Genomic DNA, 21,978 nt, shown 5'->3' on the forward strand with positions numbered 1-21,978 from the left:
CTACTTGCCTGACGCAGCCGCTCTCCATTTCTCCAAACTGGAGTCAACTGCATTTACATCTTCTATCCACCAGATGGAGTGTAGAGATCTGTATACAGCAGCTGGAGAAATGCATGTACTGTATGTGGTGCACTGCATGGGTGCTCCAACATGCTGGTCAAAAACACATATAACCCGATTTTAGTTTATTTAATTGTTTTTTGGTCATCTGGGCAATTTGACCCAAAATGAAACGTTTTTCCATCAGAAATTTGGTTTTGTTCCATCAAATTGCCCGAAAATCACATGGGTGGTTGGATACTATGCCCTGCACAAATAAAATTAATTTGAACTACCGGTAATTGAATTGAATTGTGGATGTTTTATTCAAAATAGTCCATCCTGTTAGACAAACAGAATCCAGGAGGTCTTGCTTGATATCAGTCCCCAGGTTTTGATGCAGACTATGGAATAGGCACTCCGTCTTCAAGTAGACAAATGTATATTTAATCGAGCACAAGGCAAATAGACAGACCAACGCATATCGACGGTTGTCTGCATCAAAACCTGGGCACTGATATCAAGCAAGACCTGGATTCTGTTTGTCTAATACTATTACCTGCCCCACTAATGAGCACCTGTCGGATGAGCCATCAGATCCATGCAGCGCTTCCCTCTTCTGCTGTAGACTAGTCCCCCCTGTTGTCCTCCAGGTCAAATTGACTGTTTATAAAAGCACCATGAAGAATACATTTTCACCCAATTCTGTGTTGTTGTAGCCTACCTTGTTAGCAACTCCATTCCAAACCATTACCAACATTTGATGCGTTCTATTGGAATGTATGGTCTAGAGCTCACTTACATCAAATTATACCTTTTTGTGTGATTTCAATGATATTCCAATGGAAACATGGAACTGATGCCAAACATGGAAATGATGCCATCAAAATGACATCAGTTTGGTAAGTAAAGAAGTGGGCTAGAAAGATATAACAGAGAAGTGGGTGATTATGTTTAGTTTAGTTTAGCAGTCAATCAAAACCAGGTCAATTTGACCCGGGAGGACAACAGGAGCAACAGGACGCGAAGACAATATGAGGGTTAAGTCAAGTTTGAGTAAGTTAAGTCTGGCATGACAGTATGCATCGCATAGCCCAGTGGTTTTCAAAGTGGGAGTACCCAGGGGGTAGGCTACTAGGGGGGCCTCAGCAAATTATGGAAATGCTTTAAACAAAAACATCTTTATGAGGAAGGAAATTATTCAGTTATATTTGTTAACACTACAGGATAATACATATTAATTGAATCCTTTCCTCCCACATACAAATCATAGTTGCCATGCCCATCTGTCTAATTGCCTGCCGGTCTTCATCACATTCATTGTCATTTCCCCCTGGTGTGGGTAATCCAGTAGTCTGATTCTGGAACAATGTTTATAATGGAAAATAGAAATGTAAAGATTTGAGATAGAAATGTAATTATTAGGTTATTACACTAGTAAAAGTAAGGAAATATATTCTGAGGTTGTATGGAGGTGATTTTTGACATTTTCATGTCAATGGGTTTTTTAAGATACAGTACCTTGCAATAGGGGTCCGCTGCCAAAGGCTAATGCTATTTGGGGGGCCTTGGCATGGACACGTTTGGGCAACCCCTGGTATAGCCTAGTGTATGGTGTGAGCGTATCTCACTGTCATGTCGGGAATGCTACTCCAGCAGTGGGTCTTTTCCATGTTGTGCCGTGCTGATAAACTGTGAAAATCCTTCTGCAAATGCTTCTTATTAATAAAAGATTGCCATAATTTATGACTTGACTTATTATTTTACCTTCAACTTGCCACTGTTGCCGAAAGGAGCAGTCACTGGCTGTGGCTGAAACGAAAGGACACAGCATGGGCTGCAAAATGACCACAAGGAGCAACCATGCAACACAGACCCAGGCCTGATCAGCCTGTGGTGGGCCAGCCTCGGACGAGGGTGTATTGTGATAAAAGGCCGAAACACCCAGTGAGTCTGGGGTACACAACTGACGATGTGTTGTGCTGGTGGCTCCTGGTGGTCATCGCCAGTTCCAACCCCACCAAAGAGAACATCTCCAACCCTACTCAAGAAGACATCTCTCAAGTGTTGTGCTGATTTCATCAGGGATTGTAACATCTAGTCCTATTAAGCATTCTTTTACCTCAACATAAGACATAGTAGACTATTGATGGAAAGGGCCCAGCAAAGAATATGTGCTTCTATTAATGATTAATTTACCTGATAAGAAAATAATTTCAGATGGATTTATTGATCATTGTTTGGATTCCCAGATGTCAAAGACTTTAGAAAGCTAACTGCTCCGATGCGCAACAATGAGAATGATCATGAACATGTGCATCATCATCAGCCTGCTTCTGTTGCATCAAGTTGGAACACACACTGCCCACCCATCAGATCAACACGCAAATAAGAAGAGAGACAGACAAACAGACAAACAGCCAGACAGACAAACAGACAGACAAACAGACATGGTAGGACATTTTAAATATTCTAGTAAACAACATCCCAAATGGCAACTATTATAACAGGTAATGTTAGCTTGATGTTTTGATGAAAAATATAGGCTACTGAACTAGAAATGTTGCACGCTTCGTCCGCTCATTTCTAGTGTGCCACGCACGCTTTGCATGCTCGCCTCCAATTGTGCGCTGCGCCGCCCCCTCCATCTTATTATAGTAGTGAGATTGTAACTAAAATGAGAAAATATAGTTTAATGTTTTGATTAAAAAATAACCAAGGTACAACTAGGTGAACAGAAGATAAACATGTTATGATACCTCTTCACTGGTATACATGTCATCAAACAATACTGAGCGAGTAATAGAAAATACCAACAAGTCACTTTACCCATACCTGTTTGAAGAACTGCTGGGTATTATAGCATGATGACACACTGAGCTAACACATAGCATGACATGATGATCTGTTGGGTACAAGATGCATGGCTAACACATTTGGTAGCATGTTACAGGCCTATGTGAAACCATTGACAGAAAGTTACAGCGCATTACTGTATGTGATGAGTTTAACAACATCTAATAATCAGTGTATAACAGTGAATGTTAATGTCATTCATTTGAGGAGCTAGCCTGTTGTCTCAAAAACACTGCATGTTTCAACAACAGACACAGTATTTACGCCTCTTTAGGCCTTCAGCATGGCAAAAAGGAGATTTCCAGCAGTAAGCGATTGATATGAAGTTCAAACAAAACAAAACAAAACAAAACAAACAAATAAAGTAATCCCTTAAAGTAATCTAATTTTAAGGACAGTATGTATTCAGAATACCACTCATTGAAACTGTAACTGTAATGGATATTTTGTATTTTAAATACTGTATTCTAAATACATGTATTCCATTACTCCCCAACCCTGTGGTATGCTTACCACTTTCCTCTCATATTGTCCCGGGCCTTTATTTAGCTCAGGGGGTAGCAGGCCTTTAGAAGTACAAGCTTATATTAGAGACAGGTCTTTCTTTCTAATTGTCTCTGTTTGATAAGTACATGTGCTCATATTTTAGTAGCAAACCTTGTTTTCCCATCTGTTTCTTTTGGGCTTCGTTAGGTAGTTGTTTGCTTGTTTGTTTTAGTTACTGCAATGCATTACAATACGGTAATGGACGACGGCATGCTACAGAGACTTCCTCCGGCCGAGCGTCTCACTTTTTTTCTTGTGTTGACCAAACCCCTGGCCATTATCAGAGAGTTGCTGCGGGGTTTAGCAGGCTGCTGCTCAATCAATGGGCTTCTGGTCCGTTCAGTCTGTTTTTTAATTGAAGATCTACAGATCCATCTCTCACGTCTCTCCTCTTCAGGCCCACTTGACTCTGTCTCACTGCCTATTTGTCTGCTCAGTAGTTGTCCATAAAGCACCATAGGCATTGGCTTAATTTGCTGATGTTCAGTGAGACAGCAGTCTATGGCTGTACCCTCTTCTCTGTTTTCGAGCTCTCCTCGTCTCTCCTCGTCTCTCCTCTCCTCTCCTCCTCCCACTGTCCAAAGTCCACCATCATCACTCCTGAAACACAAGGAGGAATCAATTCATGAAAACAGTCCAAACTGAAACTGGGGATAAAAAAGCTGTCTTTTAAAGGCACAACCAGCAAGATATCACCACCACCGACAGCGGCGCCATATCGTCTAGTTTTTCCAGGTAGCAACTAATAGAAACAACTGCAAGAATGAGGAAACAGGATGGACAGACAAGGTACCTTCCAAAAGGAGAGTGAATGTGGGTTTGACTTTCACCTGTTGGCGACCATTGAAGGAGAGGATGGGGATAAAGAACGACGCAAGTTGGCCTGTTTTCTGTTGGATGGGCATGGTGCCGGTTAGCTTAGCTATCAGCTTTTCTACTAGAAAGAAGCTATGCTAACAACTGTAGGTAGCTGCCAGCTCACGACACACACTAGCTCTCACCAGAACTCCAGTTACTCTGAGATCGGAATCGAGAACCTCTCATCACAGGGGCAGCTTCTACCCAACTGCCATTCATCCGCCTCTTCAACGAGACCCCAAAGCCCCACAAATCAGGACTTTGTCACTCCCTGCCCCACGATGACCCCTTAGCACAACTGGCTCTGTAACGACTGGGCACCATGGACATTATCCCACGGACACTATCCTACTACCCCCCCCCCCCACACACACACACACACACACACACACACACACACACACACACGCACACACACACACACACACACACACACAGACACACACACACACACACATACACATACACATACACACTCACACACACACCACCCACCACCACCATCCCATTATATACGTCACTTTAAAGGACTTTTACTTTACACTTTATAATTTGAGATTGTTTTCTGTTTCGCTCCATCTTCTAGTATTGACGCGATCGCTGCACTGCATACTGCACTAAATCAAATTCCTCTTTGTAATCTGATTACTCACTATGGCTGTATACTGCACTAAGTCAATCTGATTACTCTCTATGGCTATTCAAATGAATCTTGAATCTTGAGTTGGGGAATAGAGTTGGAGATCGCTCCCATATCCAGCATGGATTTGAGAAATAAACAATTTACAAACCAGGCAGCAAGCTCGGGCTTGGACAGATTAAACCTATGCGGAAGTGATGAAAGCTGCCTGCAGTTCCTCAAATGGCCACTTGAGGATGGCTCCAAAAGGGAGTCATTCCCGATCACCCATTGTTTTGGCTTATATATTTAATTTCACCTTTCATACAACTGTATTCCCTTTAAACAAAATACAAAACTTTTGAGTATATATATATATATACATATATATATACATATATATATATATATATATATATATATATATATATATATATATATATATATATATATATATATATATATATATATATATATATATATATATATATATATATATATATATATATATATATATATATATATATATACTCAAAAGTTTTGTTATATATATATATACAGTATATATATATATATATATATATTTATATATATATATATATATTTATATATATCATGATGCCACTGTGACACATTTTCAAATCAGTTATTATTCCCAATGAAAGCTCAGAGATCTGCCGTAAGTGTGTAAAAATGAGGGAAGAAGCAACTTTATTCCATAAGGTTCCAGTTCAGTTACTTCTCCTGTTGCTTGTGTGACCTCAAAAGTCACGTGAAGTTCTGTGACGTCTCCTGGTCTGGAAGAGAATTCCCCATTCATTTTCTCAATAGACATTTAGAAAAATACTTATATAACGAGTTTGAAGCCTGGAACCAAGCCAACCAGCAACCTACTGAATCATCAGTGACCATAAAACAAAAAGTGGGCAGTCAATAGCAATCAGCATGCTGGAGCAACAGAGATGGGAAGTAACTAAGTACAAATACTTTGTTACTGTACTTAAGTAGAATTTTCAGGTATCTGTACTTTATTTTTCTGTCAACCTTTTACTTTTACTACCTACATTTTAACACAAATAACTGTACTTTCTACGCCTTACATTTTCAAAACAGGGTAGTTACTTTTGTTTTAATGCATGACAGACAAAAACGATGAAACCTTTGTTTGTCTCTCTCGTCTCATGCATTATGTGCACCTTTTTTGTGGAAAAACCCATATCGCACAAATTATTAATCAAAGTATACTCTTTATACATCTTCCTTAACTTAATCCTTTAAGTTTAATAGGCTTTGAATTATGTTAATATGAGGTGAGTTTCAGTTAGCTTTGCACAGAAACAACTGGTAGAAACACTTTTTCACTTTTATACCAGTCTTTATCCCCCCACAAGTAACTGTAGTTCTACTTAGGTAAAGAATGTGTGGACTTTTCCCATCTCTGGTAATCAGCATGCTGAGCAGTAGGAGGGGAAAAAAACTTTTTCACTGGAAACTTTGCTGTCAGACTCAGTGGCTCTGCTCTGAGAAAGAAAAGCATTTAATTCTAGCCAGAAAGCCTCTAGCCCTCTGCTGCACTCCTCCTTTATCCATCAAAGAACCACAAAAAGAAGGATAAGACATCACTCAAATCACAACGTTCGAATTTTGCATTGGGGCCAGTTCTATTGAAGTGAATGGGGCGGGCAGGGACCGTCAGTCCCATAAACCATCCATATCTGTGTTGTTTCACCTTTGATTGAAAAATGCTTCCACCAGATTAAAGAAAACACTGTAGTTAGCTAATCTAGCTCTATCTTGGACCAAACAGGGGCTTGAGTGGAGCTGCTGGCTGCTGGCTTGAGTGGAGCTGCTGGCTAGCCTGATATTCAGACTGAATTGTCAACTCGTACACTCATTTCCATCTTCTAGTGTGAGATTGCACTCTGTTTGAGTTACTTCTATGATGGGATCCCCCCAGGGTAATTCCAACCAATCACTAGAGACCAAGTCCAACATAATATCGGTCTGAATCTTATGTAAGTTACTCCAGGCGGGTGAACATGTAAAAAAAAAAAAAAAAAAAAAAAAAATGAATAAATGCCCTCCAAGCAGTGTGCCTTCAGATTTCAAAGTAATTGGTACTTGTGTACTTGTGTCAATTTAAAATAGCCTCAAAGCAGGCAACGGCCGCAGCCATTGTTGTTTACTCCTCGGCTCAGTCTTGACAACTGTACTTGACAACGGCTGGTCCCGCCCTTTGGACTGTTTATTGATGCTGATTGGCCAAGAGAAAAGGCATTTGTATATGACAATGCCAGACCAAGAACAGCCAAACTCAACTCCATGGTGGGTGGATTCAAAGGTCTGGACCCAGGCAAGCTGCTGGACAGAGCCATGAGACCAATGTCTGGAGACCAATTAGAGACCTTTAAATAGAGACAACCCACTCCAGGCTCCACCAATAATAAGAAATGGTGCTCTGCCGGTCTCCTAAATGGGTGGTCAACTCTCCGCTTGAAGTGTTGTGGTAAGAGAGAGCCTGGTGATGCGAGGTTAGTGCTGATGACCCAATCTGGGCACGCAAAGTCTATCAGTCTGACAACTGATATTGACTCTGGGACAGATGGACGATATTTCGGGGTTTCCGCTATATAGTGGATGTCCGCACAAAGACTTCTGCTTCCGTGTGCCGTGGTTATTGTCTACAGGCGAGAGTGGGGTTGGAGTTGATCGATTGGAGGTCCAGATGACATTCCGGCTAATAATAATATTAAATATTAATTTATTATTATAATAAATTGCTGCATATGAGACGTCGTCAGACTGTAAACAATGACGGAAACCCTGAAATATCATCCGTCTGTCCCAGAGTCATATTAGTCATCATAGTCATCAGACTCTGGGTTCCCAGATTGGTGCGGACCTAGCAAGCCAACCGATAGAGATTGTACGTTATTTTTATTTTTATTGCATGTTTTTAGCGGGGGGTTCCTATATGGAGGAAACCCCAGGGGAGCACGGGGAGAACATGCAAACTCCACACAGAAAGGCCCTTTTGACGAGCCCACCTGGGCAATAGGCACTGAGGACATGGGGATGGGGACACACCCTCAGTGCCCACAGTGTCCCAGGTGGGAATCCAACCCGGGACCTTCTTGCTGTGAGGTGACAGCGCTACCACTGGACCACCATGCCCAGATCTTAAGTTCCCAAACGCCACACACACACACCACACATATAAACACAAAGCTGCCCCTTGTTAGCTCACTCTAGTTGTAACTAAGATATTTGATAAAAAAAAAAAATCCAATCACAGATTTAGCTACTACATCGATGAACTTCACATGTATAATCGCTCCCCGCTAACGTGAGCTCCTGTTGCAAAATCTGTGTTGCTGAGAGAGAGACAGTTATTGAACAAAGGTAATTTTTTCCTGATCTGTCTGTCTGAAAAATACAATTTTAGTGTCAGAATGTTCAGAAGAAATGTGGCTTGCGGAAAATGGGAGCAATATTTACTTTGATGACTATGGGGGCGAAATAATCTATCATAATCTGTGATCACGTTCACTTCTCCCATTGACTCCAAGAGATAAGGACCTGCTGCTAGTCTCCTAGGTGGGCGTGGCAGTGGGGAAACCTACGTGGCAGGAAGTGACTGGAAGTTGAGGTGTCTCTATATTTAAAGGTCAATAATAAGGAAAACTAATGCACACATTTACATTAAAAAACATCAGTCAACTTCACGTAATGTCTTTCCTTTAATCTGGTGGAAGCATTTTTCAATCACAGGTGAAACCACACAGATATGATGGTTTATCGTGGGACTAAGCTTTTGTCAAGTCTGTATTTTTCGTCCAAAATTGTCACACGTTTTAAAATAAATACAACCTCATGTTGTGTCACTCAAGTTTACACATTCACTCTGAAACGTTCGTCCGCCATTAAAGTTTTTGGAACAGATTTGATTTTCCATGTTTTTCTCCATCAGTCAATAGCCTTTGCTGTTTGACCCTGTGTCTCTGTGTTTTCAGATGATGGATTAAAAAAGCACATGGGGGAAAAACAGACATTTAGTACACTGCCCACTGCCCACCCATTCACTTCAATAGAAATGGCCCGTGAATGATGTCTTATCCTTCTTTTTTAGGGTCCTTGTATTTAGCCCCCCCACCCCTCTCCCCCCTGTCTCTGGAGCAGCTGCTGCAGAGCGAGCGGCTGACAGACTGATGATCAGCCTGTTTTTTTCCTTCCTTGTTTCAAAGTGTGTCGGAGCAGATGGTACACACACACACACACACACACACACACACACACACACACACACACACACACACACACACACACACAGATGGCCCGGGGAGCAGGGGAATGTGTTGGAGAGGCTGCTGGGGAATGTGCCAAGTGTGTGTGTATGTATGTGTGTGTGTGTGTGTGTGTGTGTGTGTGTGTGTGTGTGTGTGTGTGTGTGTGTGTGTGTGTGTGTGTGTGTGTGTGTGTGTGTGGTTTCAGTTCGCGTGCCTTCTCGCTGCCCTCTGCCCTTCGTGGCGCCAGCTCCACTTCCCCCTTCACTCTAAACATCTGGTGTCTGGGACTTCAGAGCGCACACGCACGCACACGTGCACGCACACACACACACACACACACACACACACACACACACACACACACACACACACACACACACACACACACACACACACACACACACACACACACACACAAACAGGCAGCCAGCAGGGGGAAAAGCCCTCAGCTAGTTTCCTTCTCGAGCAGCAGACTGTGTTAGTGTGAAGCTCGTCCTCCATGACTTTTTATTTCTACCACACAACTACTGATAGCCTGCTTTACCTCCTGCTTTACCTTACTGCTGCTTTACCTTACTGCTGCTTTACCTTACTGCTGCTTTACCTTACTGCTGCTTTACCTCATGCTTTACCTTACTGCTGCTTTACCTCATGCTTTACCTTACTGCTGCTTTACCTTACTGCTGCTTTACCTTACTGCTGCTTTACCTTACTGCTGCTTTACCTCATGCTTTACCTTACTGCTGCTTTACCTTACTGCTGCTTTACCTTACTGCTGCTTTACCTTACTGCTGCTTTACCTTACTGCTGCTTTACCTTACTGCTGCTTTACCTTACTGCTGCTTTACCTTACTGCTGCTTTACCTTACTGCTGCTTTACACCCTGCTTTACCTTACTGCTGCTTTACCTTACTGCTGCTTTACCTTACTGCTGCTTTACCTTACTGCTGCTTTACCTTACTGCTGCTTTACCTTACTGCTGCTTTACACCCTGCTTTACCTTACTGCTGCTTTACCTTACTGCTGCTTTACCTTACTGCTGCTTTACCTTACTGCTGCTTTACCTTACTGCTGCTTTACCTTACTGCTGCTTTACACCCTGCTTTACCTTACTGCTGCTTTACCTTACTGCTGCTTTACCTTACTGCTGCTTTACCTTACTGCTGCTTTACCTTACTGCTGCTTTACACCCTGCTTTACCTTACTGCTGCTTTACCTTACTGCTGCTTTACCTCATGCTTTACCTTAGTGCTGCTTTACCTCATGCTTTACCTTACTGCTGCTTTACCTTACTGCTGCTTTACCTTACTGCTGCTTTACCTTACTGCTGCTTTACACCCTGCTTTACCTTACTGCTGCTTTACCTTACTGCTGCTTTACCTTACTGCTGCTTTACCTCACTGCTGCTTTACACCCTGCTTTACCTTACTGCTGCTTTACCTTACTGCTGCTTTACGTCATGCTTTACCTTACTGCTGCTTTACCTTACTGCTGCTTTACCTTACTGCTGCTTTACCTTACTGCTGCTTTACCTTACTGCTGCTTTACCTTACTGCTGCTTTACCTTACTGCTGCTTTACACCCTGCTTTACCTTACTGCTGCTTTACCTTACTGCTGCTTTACCTCATGCTTTACCTTAGTGCTGCTTTACCTCATGCTTTACCTTACTGCTGCTTTACCTTAGTGCTGCTTTACCTCATGCTTTACCTTACTGCTGCTTTACCTTACTGCTGCTTTACACCCTGCTTTACCTTACTGCTGCTTTACCTTACTGCTGCTTTACCTTACTGCTGCTTTACACCCTGCTTTACCTTACTGCTGCTTTACCTTACTGCTGCTTTACCTCATGCTTTACCTTAGTGCTGCTTTACCTCATGCTTTACCTTACTGCTGCTTTACCTCATGCTTTACCTTAGTGCTGCTTTACCTCATGCTTTACCTTACTGCTGCTTTACCTCATGCTTTACCTTAGTGCTGCTTTACCTTACTGCTGCTTTACCTTACTGCTGCTTTACCTTACTGCTGCTTTACCTCATGCTTTACCTTACTGCTGCTTTACCTTACTGCTGCTTTACCTCATGCTTTACCTTACTGCTGCTTTACCTTACTGCTGCTTTACCTTACTGCTGCTTTACCTTACTGCTGCTTTACCTTACTGCTGCTTTACCTTACTGCTGCTTTACCTTACTGCTGCTTTACACCCTGCTTTACCTTACTGCTGCTTTACCTTACTGCTGCTTTACGTCATGCTTTACCTTACTGCTGCTTTACCTCATGCTTTACCTTACTGCTGCTTTACCTTACTGCTGCTTTACCTTACTGCTGCTTTACCTTACTGCTGCTTTACCTTACTGCTGCTTTACCTTACTGCTGCTTTACCTTACTGCTGCTTTACACCCTGCTTTACCTTACTGCTGCTTTACCTTACTGCTGCTTTACGTCATGCTTTACCTTACTGCTGCTTTACCTCATGCTTTACCTTACTGCTGCTTTACCTCATGCTTTACCTTACTGCTGCTTTACCTCATGCTTTACCTTACTGCTGCTTTACGTCATGCTTTACCTTACTGCTGCTTTACCTTACTGCTGCTTTACCTTACTGCTGCTTTACCTTACTGCTGCTTTACACCCTGCTTTACCTTACTGCTGCTTTACCTTACTGCTGCTTTACGTCATGCTTTACCTTACTGCTGCTTTACCTCATGCTTTACCTTACTGCTGCTTTACGTCATGCTTTACCTTACTGCTGCTTTACCTCATGCTTTACCTTACTGCTGCTTTACGTCATGCTTTACCTTACTGCTGCTTTACCTTACTGCTGCTTTACACCCTGCTTTACCTTACTGCTGCTTTACCTTACTGCTGCTTTACGTCATGCTTTACCTTACTGCTGCTTTACCTCATGCTTTACCTTACTGCTGCTTTACCTTACTGCTGCTTTACCTTACTGCTGCTTTACCTTACTGCTGCTTTACCTTACTGCTGCTTTACACCCTGCTTTACCTTACTGCTGCTTTACCTTACTGCTGCTTTACCTCATGCTTTACCTTACTGCTGCTTTACGTCATGCTTTACCTTACTGCTGCTTTACCTCATGCTTTACCTTACTGCTGCTTTACCTCATGCTTTACCTTACTGCTGCTTTACCAAACACACTCTTCAATATATTACTGATGCTTTACCTTGTCCAAACACACTCTTCAATAGGCTATATTGTTAACACACACACAGACACACACACACACACACACACACACACACACACACACACACACACACACACACCTACTGTAAACACACAACTACCCGAGTGACATCACTTTTGTCACAAATACAGACTGACCACACCCACTTACCCAATTGTATTATAGAAGATGGTTTACTGAGTGTTCCTGCACGTGAACACAGCTTGCAGTGCAGCCAGTGGGCTAGCTCCTAGCTCCGTTTGTGAAGCCAATGTGGAAGTAACTTAAAGCCCCAATCAGTAACTTTTTCACCTTAATATAACAGCGGTTTTAGCGGTAACAACAGTTTTAGTCATTGAAGATGGTCCAGTGTATTCTGAGGGAGAATGTCGCCTCTATTGGTGACATACAGTACTGCCCTCCAAAGGCCTCTCGTGGCACTAAGCATTTTGTGCCTGCGTCCCGGAGACAGCATGAGCGGCATACCTCGCATGCGCTGTACAGCTGAAGCGCTGTGTTCAGGAGAACAAGGAAGTAACTTGTGCGGATTTGCTACGAAAATGACGTTTCACGTAACTATGGATTATTATTTCATCGCGTGGGGAGTACCCGATGTCACAGCACATAGAGCTTTCTGGCGCTGTGTTTTGTTGACTTTGAACGGCGATATCGATACCGATACGATTGCACCCAGAGGGCAGCGGTTTCCCCAATAGCAAAACTTGGAAAAGTTGCTGAATGGGGCTTTAAACCTGCATTCTTTCCAATGGCCTGCAGGGGGGAAATTACCATACTTGTCACCTGATTTATGGCCTCAGTAAACACTTTCCTAATGAGTTTGGTCTCAATCGCTAGTTTCAAGTTAACACATTCACTGCCAGACGTTTTTTTTTTTACTGTAGGTAGGTTCTGCCAGAGGTTTTTTTTGAGGATTTTGGCTCATCTTTCAAGACCCGAGGATTCTTTTCTGCTAAGATTTTGTGAACACACAATATCTCAAAAGAACTAATAGAATGTGTGCTTTCTCTGTCTAAAAGAGTTAGTTTGTAGAGTTAGTAGTTATGTAAGCATTAGCAGTTGAATACAGCATGGTTTCAGCGTCAGAAAAATTATTCAGAGATAAACGGCTTTTTGTGAAATTCGATAGAACAGTCACTTTAACCATTCATTTTTGGCATCAGTAAGACGTCAGACATCTAAACAATAGTTTTGAACAGTAATTTCCTCCATAACAGCAGGAAACCCCCCTCTGCTTCCAACTCCTCCCTCCGTGGGCGTTCTTCTTGGCTGCAGCGGCCGTGTCACAAGCTTGTCACCAGTCTCACTGCTTTGCTGCTGCTGCTGCCTGTCTGCGCGGCCGCTCTTTGAGGAAGTCTGGATGGACTCGCTCGCTTCTTGGAGTTTTGGTTGAGAGCTTTGATGAAGCTTTTGCGATTCTGGTCATATTTATGCTGCGTGTTTCAAAGTGTGTTCCACCCCTAATCTATTATGCAAATTTGCAATCCCGCATCGCCAGCAATCAGCGCGAAAACGAAAGCGTTTTCGCCAATCCATTTTCATGAGAATGGCTTCGAGGAAACTGCTTTTTGCTTGCCTTCCTCTAGTCTGGGAGAGCACTGTCGCCACTTAGTGGGTCGGTGGAATGGGTTGTAAACGTTCGGTGGCTTCAATAATTATATAAGAGATGTAAAAGGGTTAGATGCACATCCCACGGTCAAAAAAAAAAAAATCATTTTTTTGACGGAGTAATACGTCATTGGCAGTGAACCGCTGGATTTTTTTTGACGGAGTAATACGTCGTTGGCAGTGAACGTGTTAATAAAAATGTAAATTTGAAAATGTTGTAAATTATGGTCCCATTTAGAGAAAAATAGACGATAAAACAGACTATGTTTTGGGGCGTGATTGACAGGTCGCCTGTCCAGTGATCGGGCAGCTTGCTGATGACGGTAGCAGGTCACGCTGCAGCTCTCCTTCTCCAAATTCACATCACTTCTGGCTCCAAATAAGCAAAATGGTAAGAGTGACGTGACGTGACGTGACGTGACGTGACGTGACGTGACGTGACGTGACGTGACGTGACGTTGACTTGACTTGACGTGACGTGACGTGACGTGACGTGACGTGACGTGACGTGACGTGACGTGACGTGACGTGACGTGACGTGACGTGAGCATGATAGGTAGCTACGTGACGTGACGGGCCCATGGTAGGTAGCTACGTCCAGATATTTATGAGTGGAGCCTTACCTTTCTCTTCTTGCTTCGGCCCTCGGCCTGCAGGGTCCTGGTACACTGCTCCACACACTGAGAGAAGCTCACACTGTTGTCGTCAGAGCTGTAGTCCAGTTCAGCCAGCTGAGCCAGTGACAGGATGTAGTTACAGGCTATCCGTAATATAGCCAGTTTAGACAGCTTCTGTCCATAGGAGTAGCATGGCACCTAGACAAAGACAGATGGAGGGAGAGGTAATATAGCCAGCTTAGGTCGCTTTCACATATAAGCTGTTTAGTCCACTTTCATTTCGCCAGAGTTCGTTTCCTCAGATAGTGCACTTGGTTTGGGGTGGTGTGAAAGCGCAAACGAACTCTGTGGCGGAACAAACAAACGAACTCTGGTCTGCTTGAAAACGTGGGTCTCGGTATAGACCCACAAGTTTGCGTTAGGAGCACGCTGATAGGCTTAGCTTGTAAACAAATACGGTGGCTCGTAGTGGACAAACATCATGACATTGCGTTTTCATCCTGATTCCTGTCTAACGTTAGCCCCCAGATGTCCGTCAATTCTTGTGCCAGTTGACGAGCGATTTAAACACAGCGACAGAGCGATTCCAAAGAGTTGAATCGAGCGACAGGGAGAAAAATAAATATCTCGGTGTGAACACAGCTTTAGTTCATGCTGCATTACAGGTAATACCTGTCTCTAAAAAATAATTATAAGCGGTACTTTTGAGCGTCTCAGCTGAGATGTAACTGAGACGCAGCTGAGACGCAGCTGAGACGCAGCTGAGATGCAGCTAAGATGCAGCTGAGACGCAGCTGAGATGCAGCTGAGATGCAGCTGAGACGCAGCTGAGACACAGCTGAGATGCAGCTAAGATGCAGCTGAGAGGCACCTGAGATGCACATAAGACGCAGCTGAGACGCAACTAAGACGCAGCTGAGCTGCAGCTAAGACGCAGCTGAGACGCAGCTGAGATGCAGCTAAGATGCAGCTGAGAGGCACCTGAGATGCATATAAGACGCAGCTGAGAGGCAACTAAGACGTAGCTGAGACACAGCTGAGATGCAGCTGAGACGCAGCTGAGATGCAGCTGAGACGCAGCTGAGAGGCAGCTGAGAGGCAGCTGAGATGCTGCTAAGACGCAGCTGAGAGGCAGCTGAGAGGCAGCTGAGATGCAGCTGTGACACAGCTGATGGTGTAATGTGTGGCTGAGTGTGTGTGCGTGTGTTTGTGTGTATTTTCAGCTGACATGCCAGACCTGTTTTCTCAGTGCCTCAAAGGCAGCGCTGATGGTGTGGACGCGGGTCCTCTCGCGGGCGTTGGCCAGGAGCCTCCTGGTCTGCTGGATGGCTTTGACCTCTGGAACATGCCCAAGGTTAGCACTCATCCCCGCATGTCTCCTAGGTGAGTCCTAGGAGCAGATAACAGGCAAGGGTCCAGTTATACAACCATACAAGGATGTCATAAACGGGATATTCTGTTGCACACAGGAAGAAACTACAACAGACTAGGCTTGAATTTGTGATTTAAACCAGTGGTTCTTCGTTTTTCTTATGTCAAGGACCCCTAAACTGACACCAATTAGACTATTTGACAAGATTTTGTCCCAGGGTCCCCCATCGGATAAGATTTTTGCTTTTACAGTGGGTTGGGCCCGTAGGTGCATGACACATAAATAAAAATAAATCAATAATTTACAGTAGGATGTTTTATTACAGAAAGTGTATGATGACAAAAATGTCATTACTTATGATGGAATAATAGTGAAAATAAATGATTCCCCTTTTGCTGGGGACCCCATGGAACCCCCTCAAGGACCCACGTTGAGAACCACTGATCTAGACAAATTGGTTTGACCACCAACACTGACCACCAGCAGCTGATTTGCCTAATTCACTCCCAGGGACAGAAAGAACAAGACCACGGATACAAGCGGCCAAAATGGGTTTTCTCAGGAGGGTGGCTGGCATCTCCCTTAGGGACAAGGTGAGAAGCTCAGTCATCAGTGAGGGACTCAGAGTAGAGCTGCTGCTCCTTTGTGTAGAAAGGAGCCAGTGAGGTGGTTCAGGCATCTGATAAGGATGCCACCTGGTCGCCTCCCTAGGGAGGTGTTCCAGGCACGTCCAGCTGGGAGGAGACCATGGGGCAGACTGAGGGCTAGGTGGAGAGATTATATCTCCATGCTGGCCTGGGAAGGCCTCGGGATTGCCCAGTCAGAGCTGGCTAATGTGGCCAGGGAAAGGGGAGTTCGGCGTCCCCTGTTGGAACGGCTACCTCTGCGACACGATCCCGGATAAGCGGTTAAAGATGGATGGATGGATGGATGGACCCATCAGTAAAAATCGTGACGTTTGGGTCACGATGGCCCATGAATGAAAAAACCACTGCAGTGTTCCAGGGTTAGAAAGCTAAGCTAAGCCTAACCCTAACCCAGGGTTAGAAAGCTAAGCTAAGCTAACCTTAACCCAGGGTTATAAAGCTAAGCTAAGCTCAACCTGCGAGAGCAGGAGCAGAAAACAAGCAGGGCTCAAACTGATATCAGCACCATACAGGAGTAGGAGAACAGCTCAACCATATTTTCAATGTCAGGTTCATTGACTCCCATTTGTTGTGACTTTAAATGTGATTTAGGGACGCACCAAGACAAGTCGTTGTTGCTGTTTTTAATTTCAGAGACAGATATTGTGATTTAATGTCTGAATATTAATTAATGAATAATTAGGATTGAGATTAAATTAGTATTTTCAACTGTTAAACACTGACATTTCTAATGCTGTCTTAAGAATTGCATCCTATGATTAGAAACAGTTAAATGTATTGGGCAGTATGAAAACCTTTCTCATCAAGCACCCACTAAATGTCAGATTTTTTTAATTTTTAATATAGAGTGCCAAAGTCACACCCATCTTCCTGCCCTCATAAAAAATAAAAACGTAGATTTATTTTTTAATCTGTTTTATTTCTGGTCCGAGTGAAATGTTCTCTGGTCTCTCCTGATTCTAAATATAGCTGAATCGCTTGGTTTGACCAAGTAAAATTATTTTCTTTATATTAATTTAATGAAATGTCGATGGAAAAATGAATGGCGGATGAAATCCCTTGATGCGTATGCTGAACGCGGAAGAGGGGGTGACTTTGTCACTATATTATTAATTTCAACAGGGTTAGACACGGTCCTTTACTTGCAATAAACTTTATTTACATAATTAATGTTTCGGTCCTTAAATCAGGTAACATTTTACCTGATGAAGGTCTAAGGTGCCTTAGACCTTCATCAGGTAAAACGTTACCTGATGAAGGTCTAAGGACCGAAACGTTAAATATCTAAATAAAGTTGATTACAAGTAAAGAACAGTGAATCCTCTCTTCTCTTGCCTATGGACTTCTCCTACGCACCTGTCCACAAGAAACTGAAGGTGTGCATTAGCTTCCATTGTCAAACAGGGTTAGACATGTCATCCAGCCATAAGAAGAATCTGTTCAATATGGTGCTGATTCTGATCGCTGTGCACTTAAACAAAGTGTGGGTGAAATGCAGAGATAAGCTGACCTTGGGTGAATGGATCTGGGTCTCCATAACATGCCCGTTACACTGGGAGGTCTGGGAGGCTCCGGCGACAGAAAGGGCTGCAACTTGGTCGGACAGAGAGGCGTCCTGGGGGAAGACATGGTGGATGGATGGATGGTTGTGACTGGTGTTGGTTGTTGTCAGAGGGGAGAAAGAGGAGCGGAGGCCCAGTTTGAGTCTGTTTGCTTGGGGCTGGGAGATGGGACAGGGCCAGTGGGATGTCTGGGGGTTAGGGTACTGAGAGATGGGTAACTGGCTCAATTTAGCCGTGATAGAAGGAACATTATTACCAATCCTCATGTCTATAGCAGCACTCTGAGTGCTAGGTGACGATATAGCCACTTTGGCCTCTGGTAATCCTGCTAGTGTCCTGGTAGTACTTGGTATTTCTTCCATCATCAGCTGTCGCTGTACTGGAGCCAACCTGTTGACAATACATGGCTCTTCAGGCGTCTCCTCTACTGAGTCCTCATCCAAGATGTCTGCTCTGTACCTTTTCACCTCCACGGGCTCTGTGCTGCTGGTGTACAGTCTTTTGGGCTCGCGAGACTTCCTCTTGAACTTCTTGTTAATGCTCGGCACAGATATGAGCACTGCGTCGGCTGTGTTGCTGTTCATTGATTTATTCCAGGAATCGGTCAAAAGATGAGGGTTCCTCATGTTTTCAACACCCACTATAAACTAACAAAACTAAACTGAAATAAAGTGAACAGAACTAACAACTACTCAAATCTAAATAAAGCTCAAACTAATACTAACACATGTATCAATTGCTAAAATAAGGTGTAATTTTTACTTGTTGCCAAATGTCACTGTCAATTCACTGTGGTCCATACTAGGTATAAAAAAACTTGTACACATACTAGACACAATATATGTTGCACCCGCCTACATTTATGACACATAGCCTATCAATAATAAAAGCTTACATCATATGCATGAGCCAAATTGTCACCCATATTCCTCTTTATTGAATGAATGTATTAAATAAGTCAACTAACTTAAACTTTAAAATTATGCCTAATTGACAGCTGATGTATCTGTAAGTTTAAGAGGCTAAAGGAAACTGGTTTTGCAGTAATGCAAACATGATAATTGTGCTAAATAGCCTATTATTAAACAAAATATGGAATCATGAATCAATGCAATCAGCATGCATTGACACTGAGGCATTTAGCTGGAGCACAGGCCTGGGCTTCAAACAGAGCTGTCTCAACAAAAGGCTTAATTCTACAAAATGTCAACTACAGAAGAGACATTTGACTGGATTTTCACCTCATGGTAATATAGGGCTTCTGTTGCTTAGCGTAGTGACTCAGTCTTAACCTGTGGCTCCACTATGTCTATATGCTGCGTCTTCACAATTTGACATACAAAGTATTTATTATGTTCAATAAAATAAGTCCCACCAACCCACCATTAATGACAAAACTAATCTTAGCTCCTTGCTGGAAAACAGAAGCTATTGAAGTGCTCAGAGCCTTGTAGCCTACATGGCTGTAACTTTAGCAGCAGCTTTTCTCTGGCTCCAGGCAGTCTGCATAGCAGCACTCAGAATAATCCACACTGCTACACCAAAGCTGTAGGCTAGGTTAGCATCTACACTGCTACGCCAAAGCTGTGTAGGCTCAGCTAGCATCTGGCTATGCTGTGGACTGCCACCTGCAGAAAGCTCATGCCTTATTCTGAGCCGTAAAGCTATGTGTCTGGGGACGCCTCTCTCAGGCTAGCTATGTTGAGTCTAGCAGAGGGAGTGTGGCTCCAGGCTGTTCTAGCAGGGGGAGTGCGGCTCCAGGCTGTTCTAGCAGGGGGAGTGCGGCTCCAGGCTGTTATAGCAGGGGGAGTGCGGCTCCAGGCTGTTATAGCAGGGGGAGTGCGTCTCCAGGCTGTTCTAGCAGGGGAGTGCGTCTCCAGGCTGTTCTAGCAGGGGGAGTGCGGCTCCAGGCTGTTCTAGCAGGGGAGTGCGGCTCCAGGCTGTTCTAGCAGGGGGAGTGCGGCTCCAGGCTGTTATAGCAGGGGGAGTGCGGCTCCAGGCTGTTCTAGCAGGGGAGTGCGGCTCCAGGCTGTTCTAGCAGGGGAGTGCGGCTCCAGGCTGTTCTAGCAGGGGAGTGCGGCTCCAGGCTGTTCTAGCAGGGGAGTGCGGCTCCAGGCAGGTCTAGCAGGGGGAGTGTGGCCCAGGCTGTTCTAGCAGGGGGATTGCGGCTCCAGGCTGTTATAGCAGGGGGAGTGCGGCTCCAGGCTGTTCTAGCAGGGGAGTGCGGCTCCAGGCTGTTCTAGCAGGGGAGTGCGGCTCCAGGCTGTTCTAGCAGGGGAGTGCGGCTCCAGGCTGTTCTAGCAGGGGAGTGCGGCTCCAGGCTGTTATAGCAGGGGAGTGCGGCTCCAGGCTGTTCTAGCAGGGGAGTGCGTCTCCAGGCTGTTCTAGCAGGGGAGTGCGTCTCCAGGCTGTTCTAGCAGGGGAGTGCGGCTCCAGGCTGTTCTAGCAGGGGAGTGCGTCTCCAGGCTGTTCTAGCAGGGGAGTGCGTCTCCAGGCTGTTCTAGCAGGGGAGTGCGGCTCCAGGCTGTTCTAGCAGGGGAGCGCGGCTCCAGGCTGTTCTAGCAGGGGGAGTGTGGCCCAGGCTGTTCTAGCAGGGGGATTGCGGCTCCAGCCTGTCTGCATAGCAGCGCTGTGAATAACCCACACTCAGCCAGGCAGACTAGCGAGCACACAGCTCACACAGGCTCCAGTGGACTTACAGCACTGGACAAAATAAGGGAAACACCACATGCACAGAGCTTTGAAGTAAAGTTATATCACTCTCCAAAAGCAGCTACACTGACGACCCTTCAGTTGAATAGCTTCAGCAGTGGGCTATGGGTCCAATATTTTCTGGTCATAATTTTTGTTTTCAAAGCATAGGAGGCAACTAACAGAGAAGACGTTGATGTGTGAATTCCAGATGGATTAGTCACCCCCCAAAAAAATAAAAAATAAAAATCAATGTCTGTGAAGAGGACAGTCAGAAGTGTGCGCTCCCCGACAGTCTCATCATCAACAGCAGAGTCCGCTGGGTGACAGCAGTCCTGATGTTCCCCTATCCAAGATGATGTTCATGCCGCCATATGGTCCATGCCTCAGCAGATCTGCGCCACCTACTCAGCCTCAGAGAACCTGGATGAGTCCCATGGTCCTCTGATGGTCCTCTGATGGTCCTCTGATGGTCCTCTGCCTGTACAGCACAGTGCACTGTCACGTCACGTTGGTTAATGTTATTAATGACAACAGACAGAAAGAACGGACAGACTTGTACTCCTCTGGTGCTGCTGGCGTCTGACTGGCTGGCCAGGGTCGAGCCTCACCGAGTCAGCTGGAAACACACACACACACACACACACACGCACGCACGCACGCACGCACACACACACACACACACACACACACACACACACACACACACACACACACACACACACACACACACACCCCACACACACACACACACACACACAGAGAGAGGGGGGGCGGGGGGAGAGAGAGGGAGAGAGAGACCGACTGTCTTTCACTCAGTCTCTCTCTGTCGCTCACTCGTCTCCTCCCCCCTCTCTCGCGCTCTCTCTCCCCCTCTTGAGTGAGAGACAGAGAGAGAGTGAGGGAGAGACTGGGAGAGGGAGGGAGAGAGTTCAGAACAGCCATTGATGGTGACAGGCCTATTAAAATTAGATTAACTAGTGCACTGTCCGTTCCCCTCCCACCCCACCCCCCATTGGTCAAATTGCACACAATTCAACACTGCACTTTCTCGAGTCCCCAGCAGCGCACCT

At 44.6% G+C, this 21,978-nt stretch overlaps 1 protein-coding gene across 1 annotated transcript; it reads right to left on the minus strand.

The window, feature by feature from the left end:
- Window positions 1–2,767: 2,767 nt before the first annotated feature.
- Window positions 2,768–18,929, minus strand: LOC310790282 (uncharacterized protein). The gene is made up of 4 exons (XM_083651951.1): window positions 18,163–18,929; window positions 15,871–16,023; window positions 14,640–14,831; window positions 2,768–4,041 (listed from the first exon to the last, which is right to left on the minus strand). Exons 1-4 carry the CDS (start codon window positions 18,838–18,840, stop codon window positions 4,036–4,038), a joined length of 1,029 nt encoding a protein of 342 aa, XP_083508077.1. The 5' UTR covers window positions 18,841–18,929; the 3' UTR covers window positions 2,768–4,035.
- Between the last annotated feature and the right edge of the window lie 3,049 nt (window positions 18,930–21,978).

The sequence above is a fragment of the Poromitra crassiceps genome (genome assembly GCF_964638095.1).
Source record: "Poromitra crassiceps genome assembly, chromosome: 15".
Taxonomy (NCBI): domain Eukaryota; kingdom Metazoa; phylum Chordata; class Actinopteri; order Beryciformes; family Melamphaidae; genus Poromitra; species Poromitra crassiceps.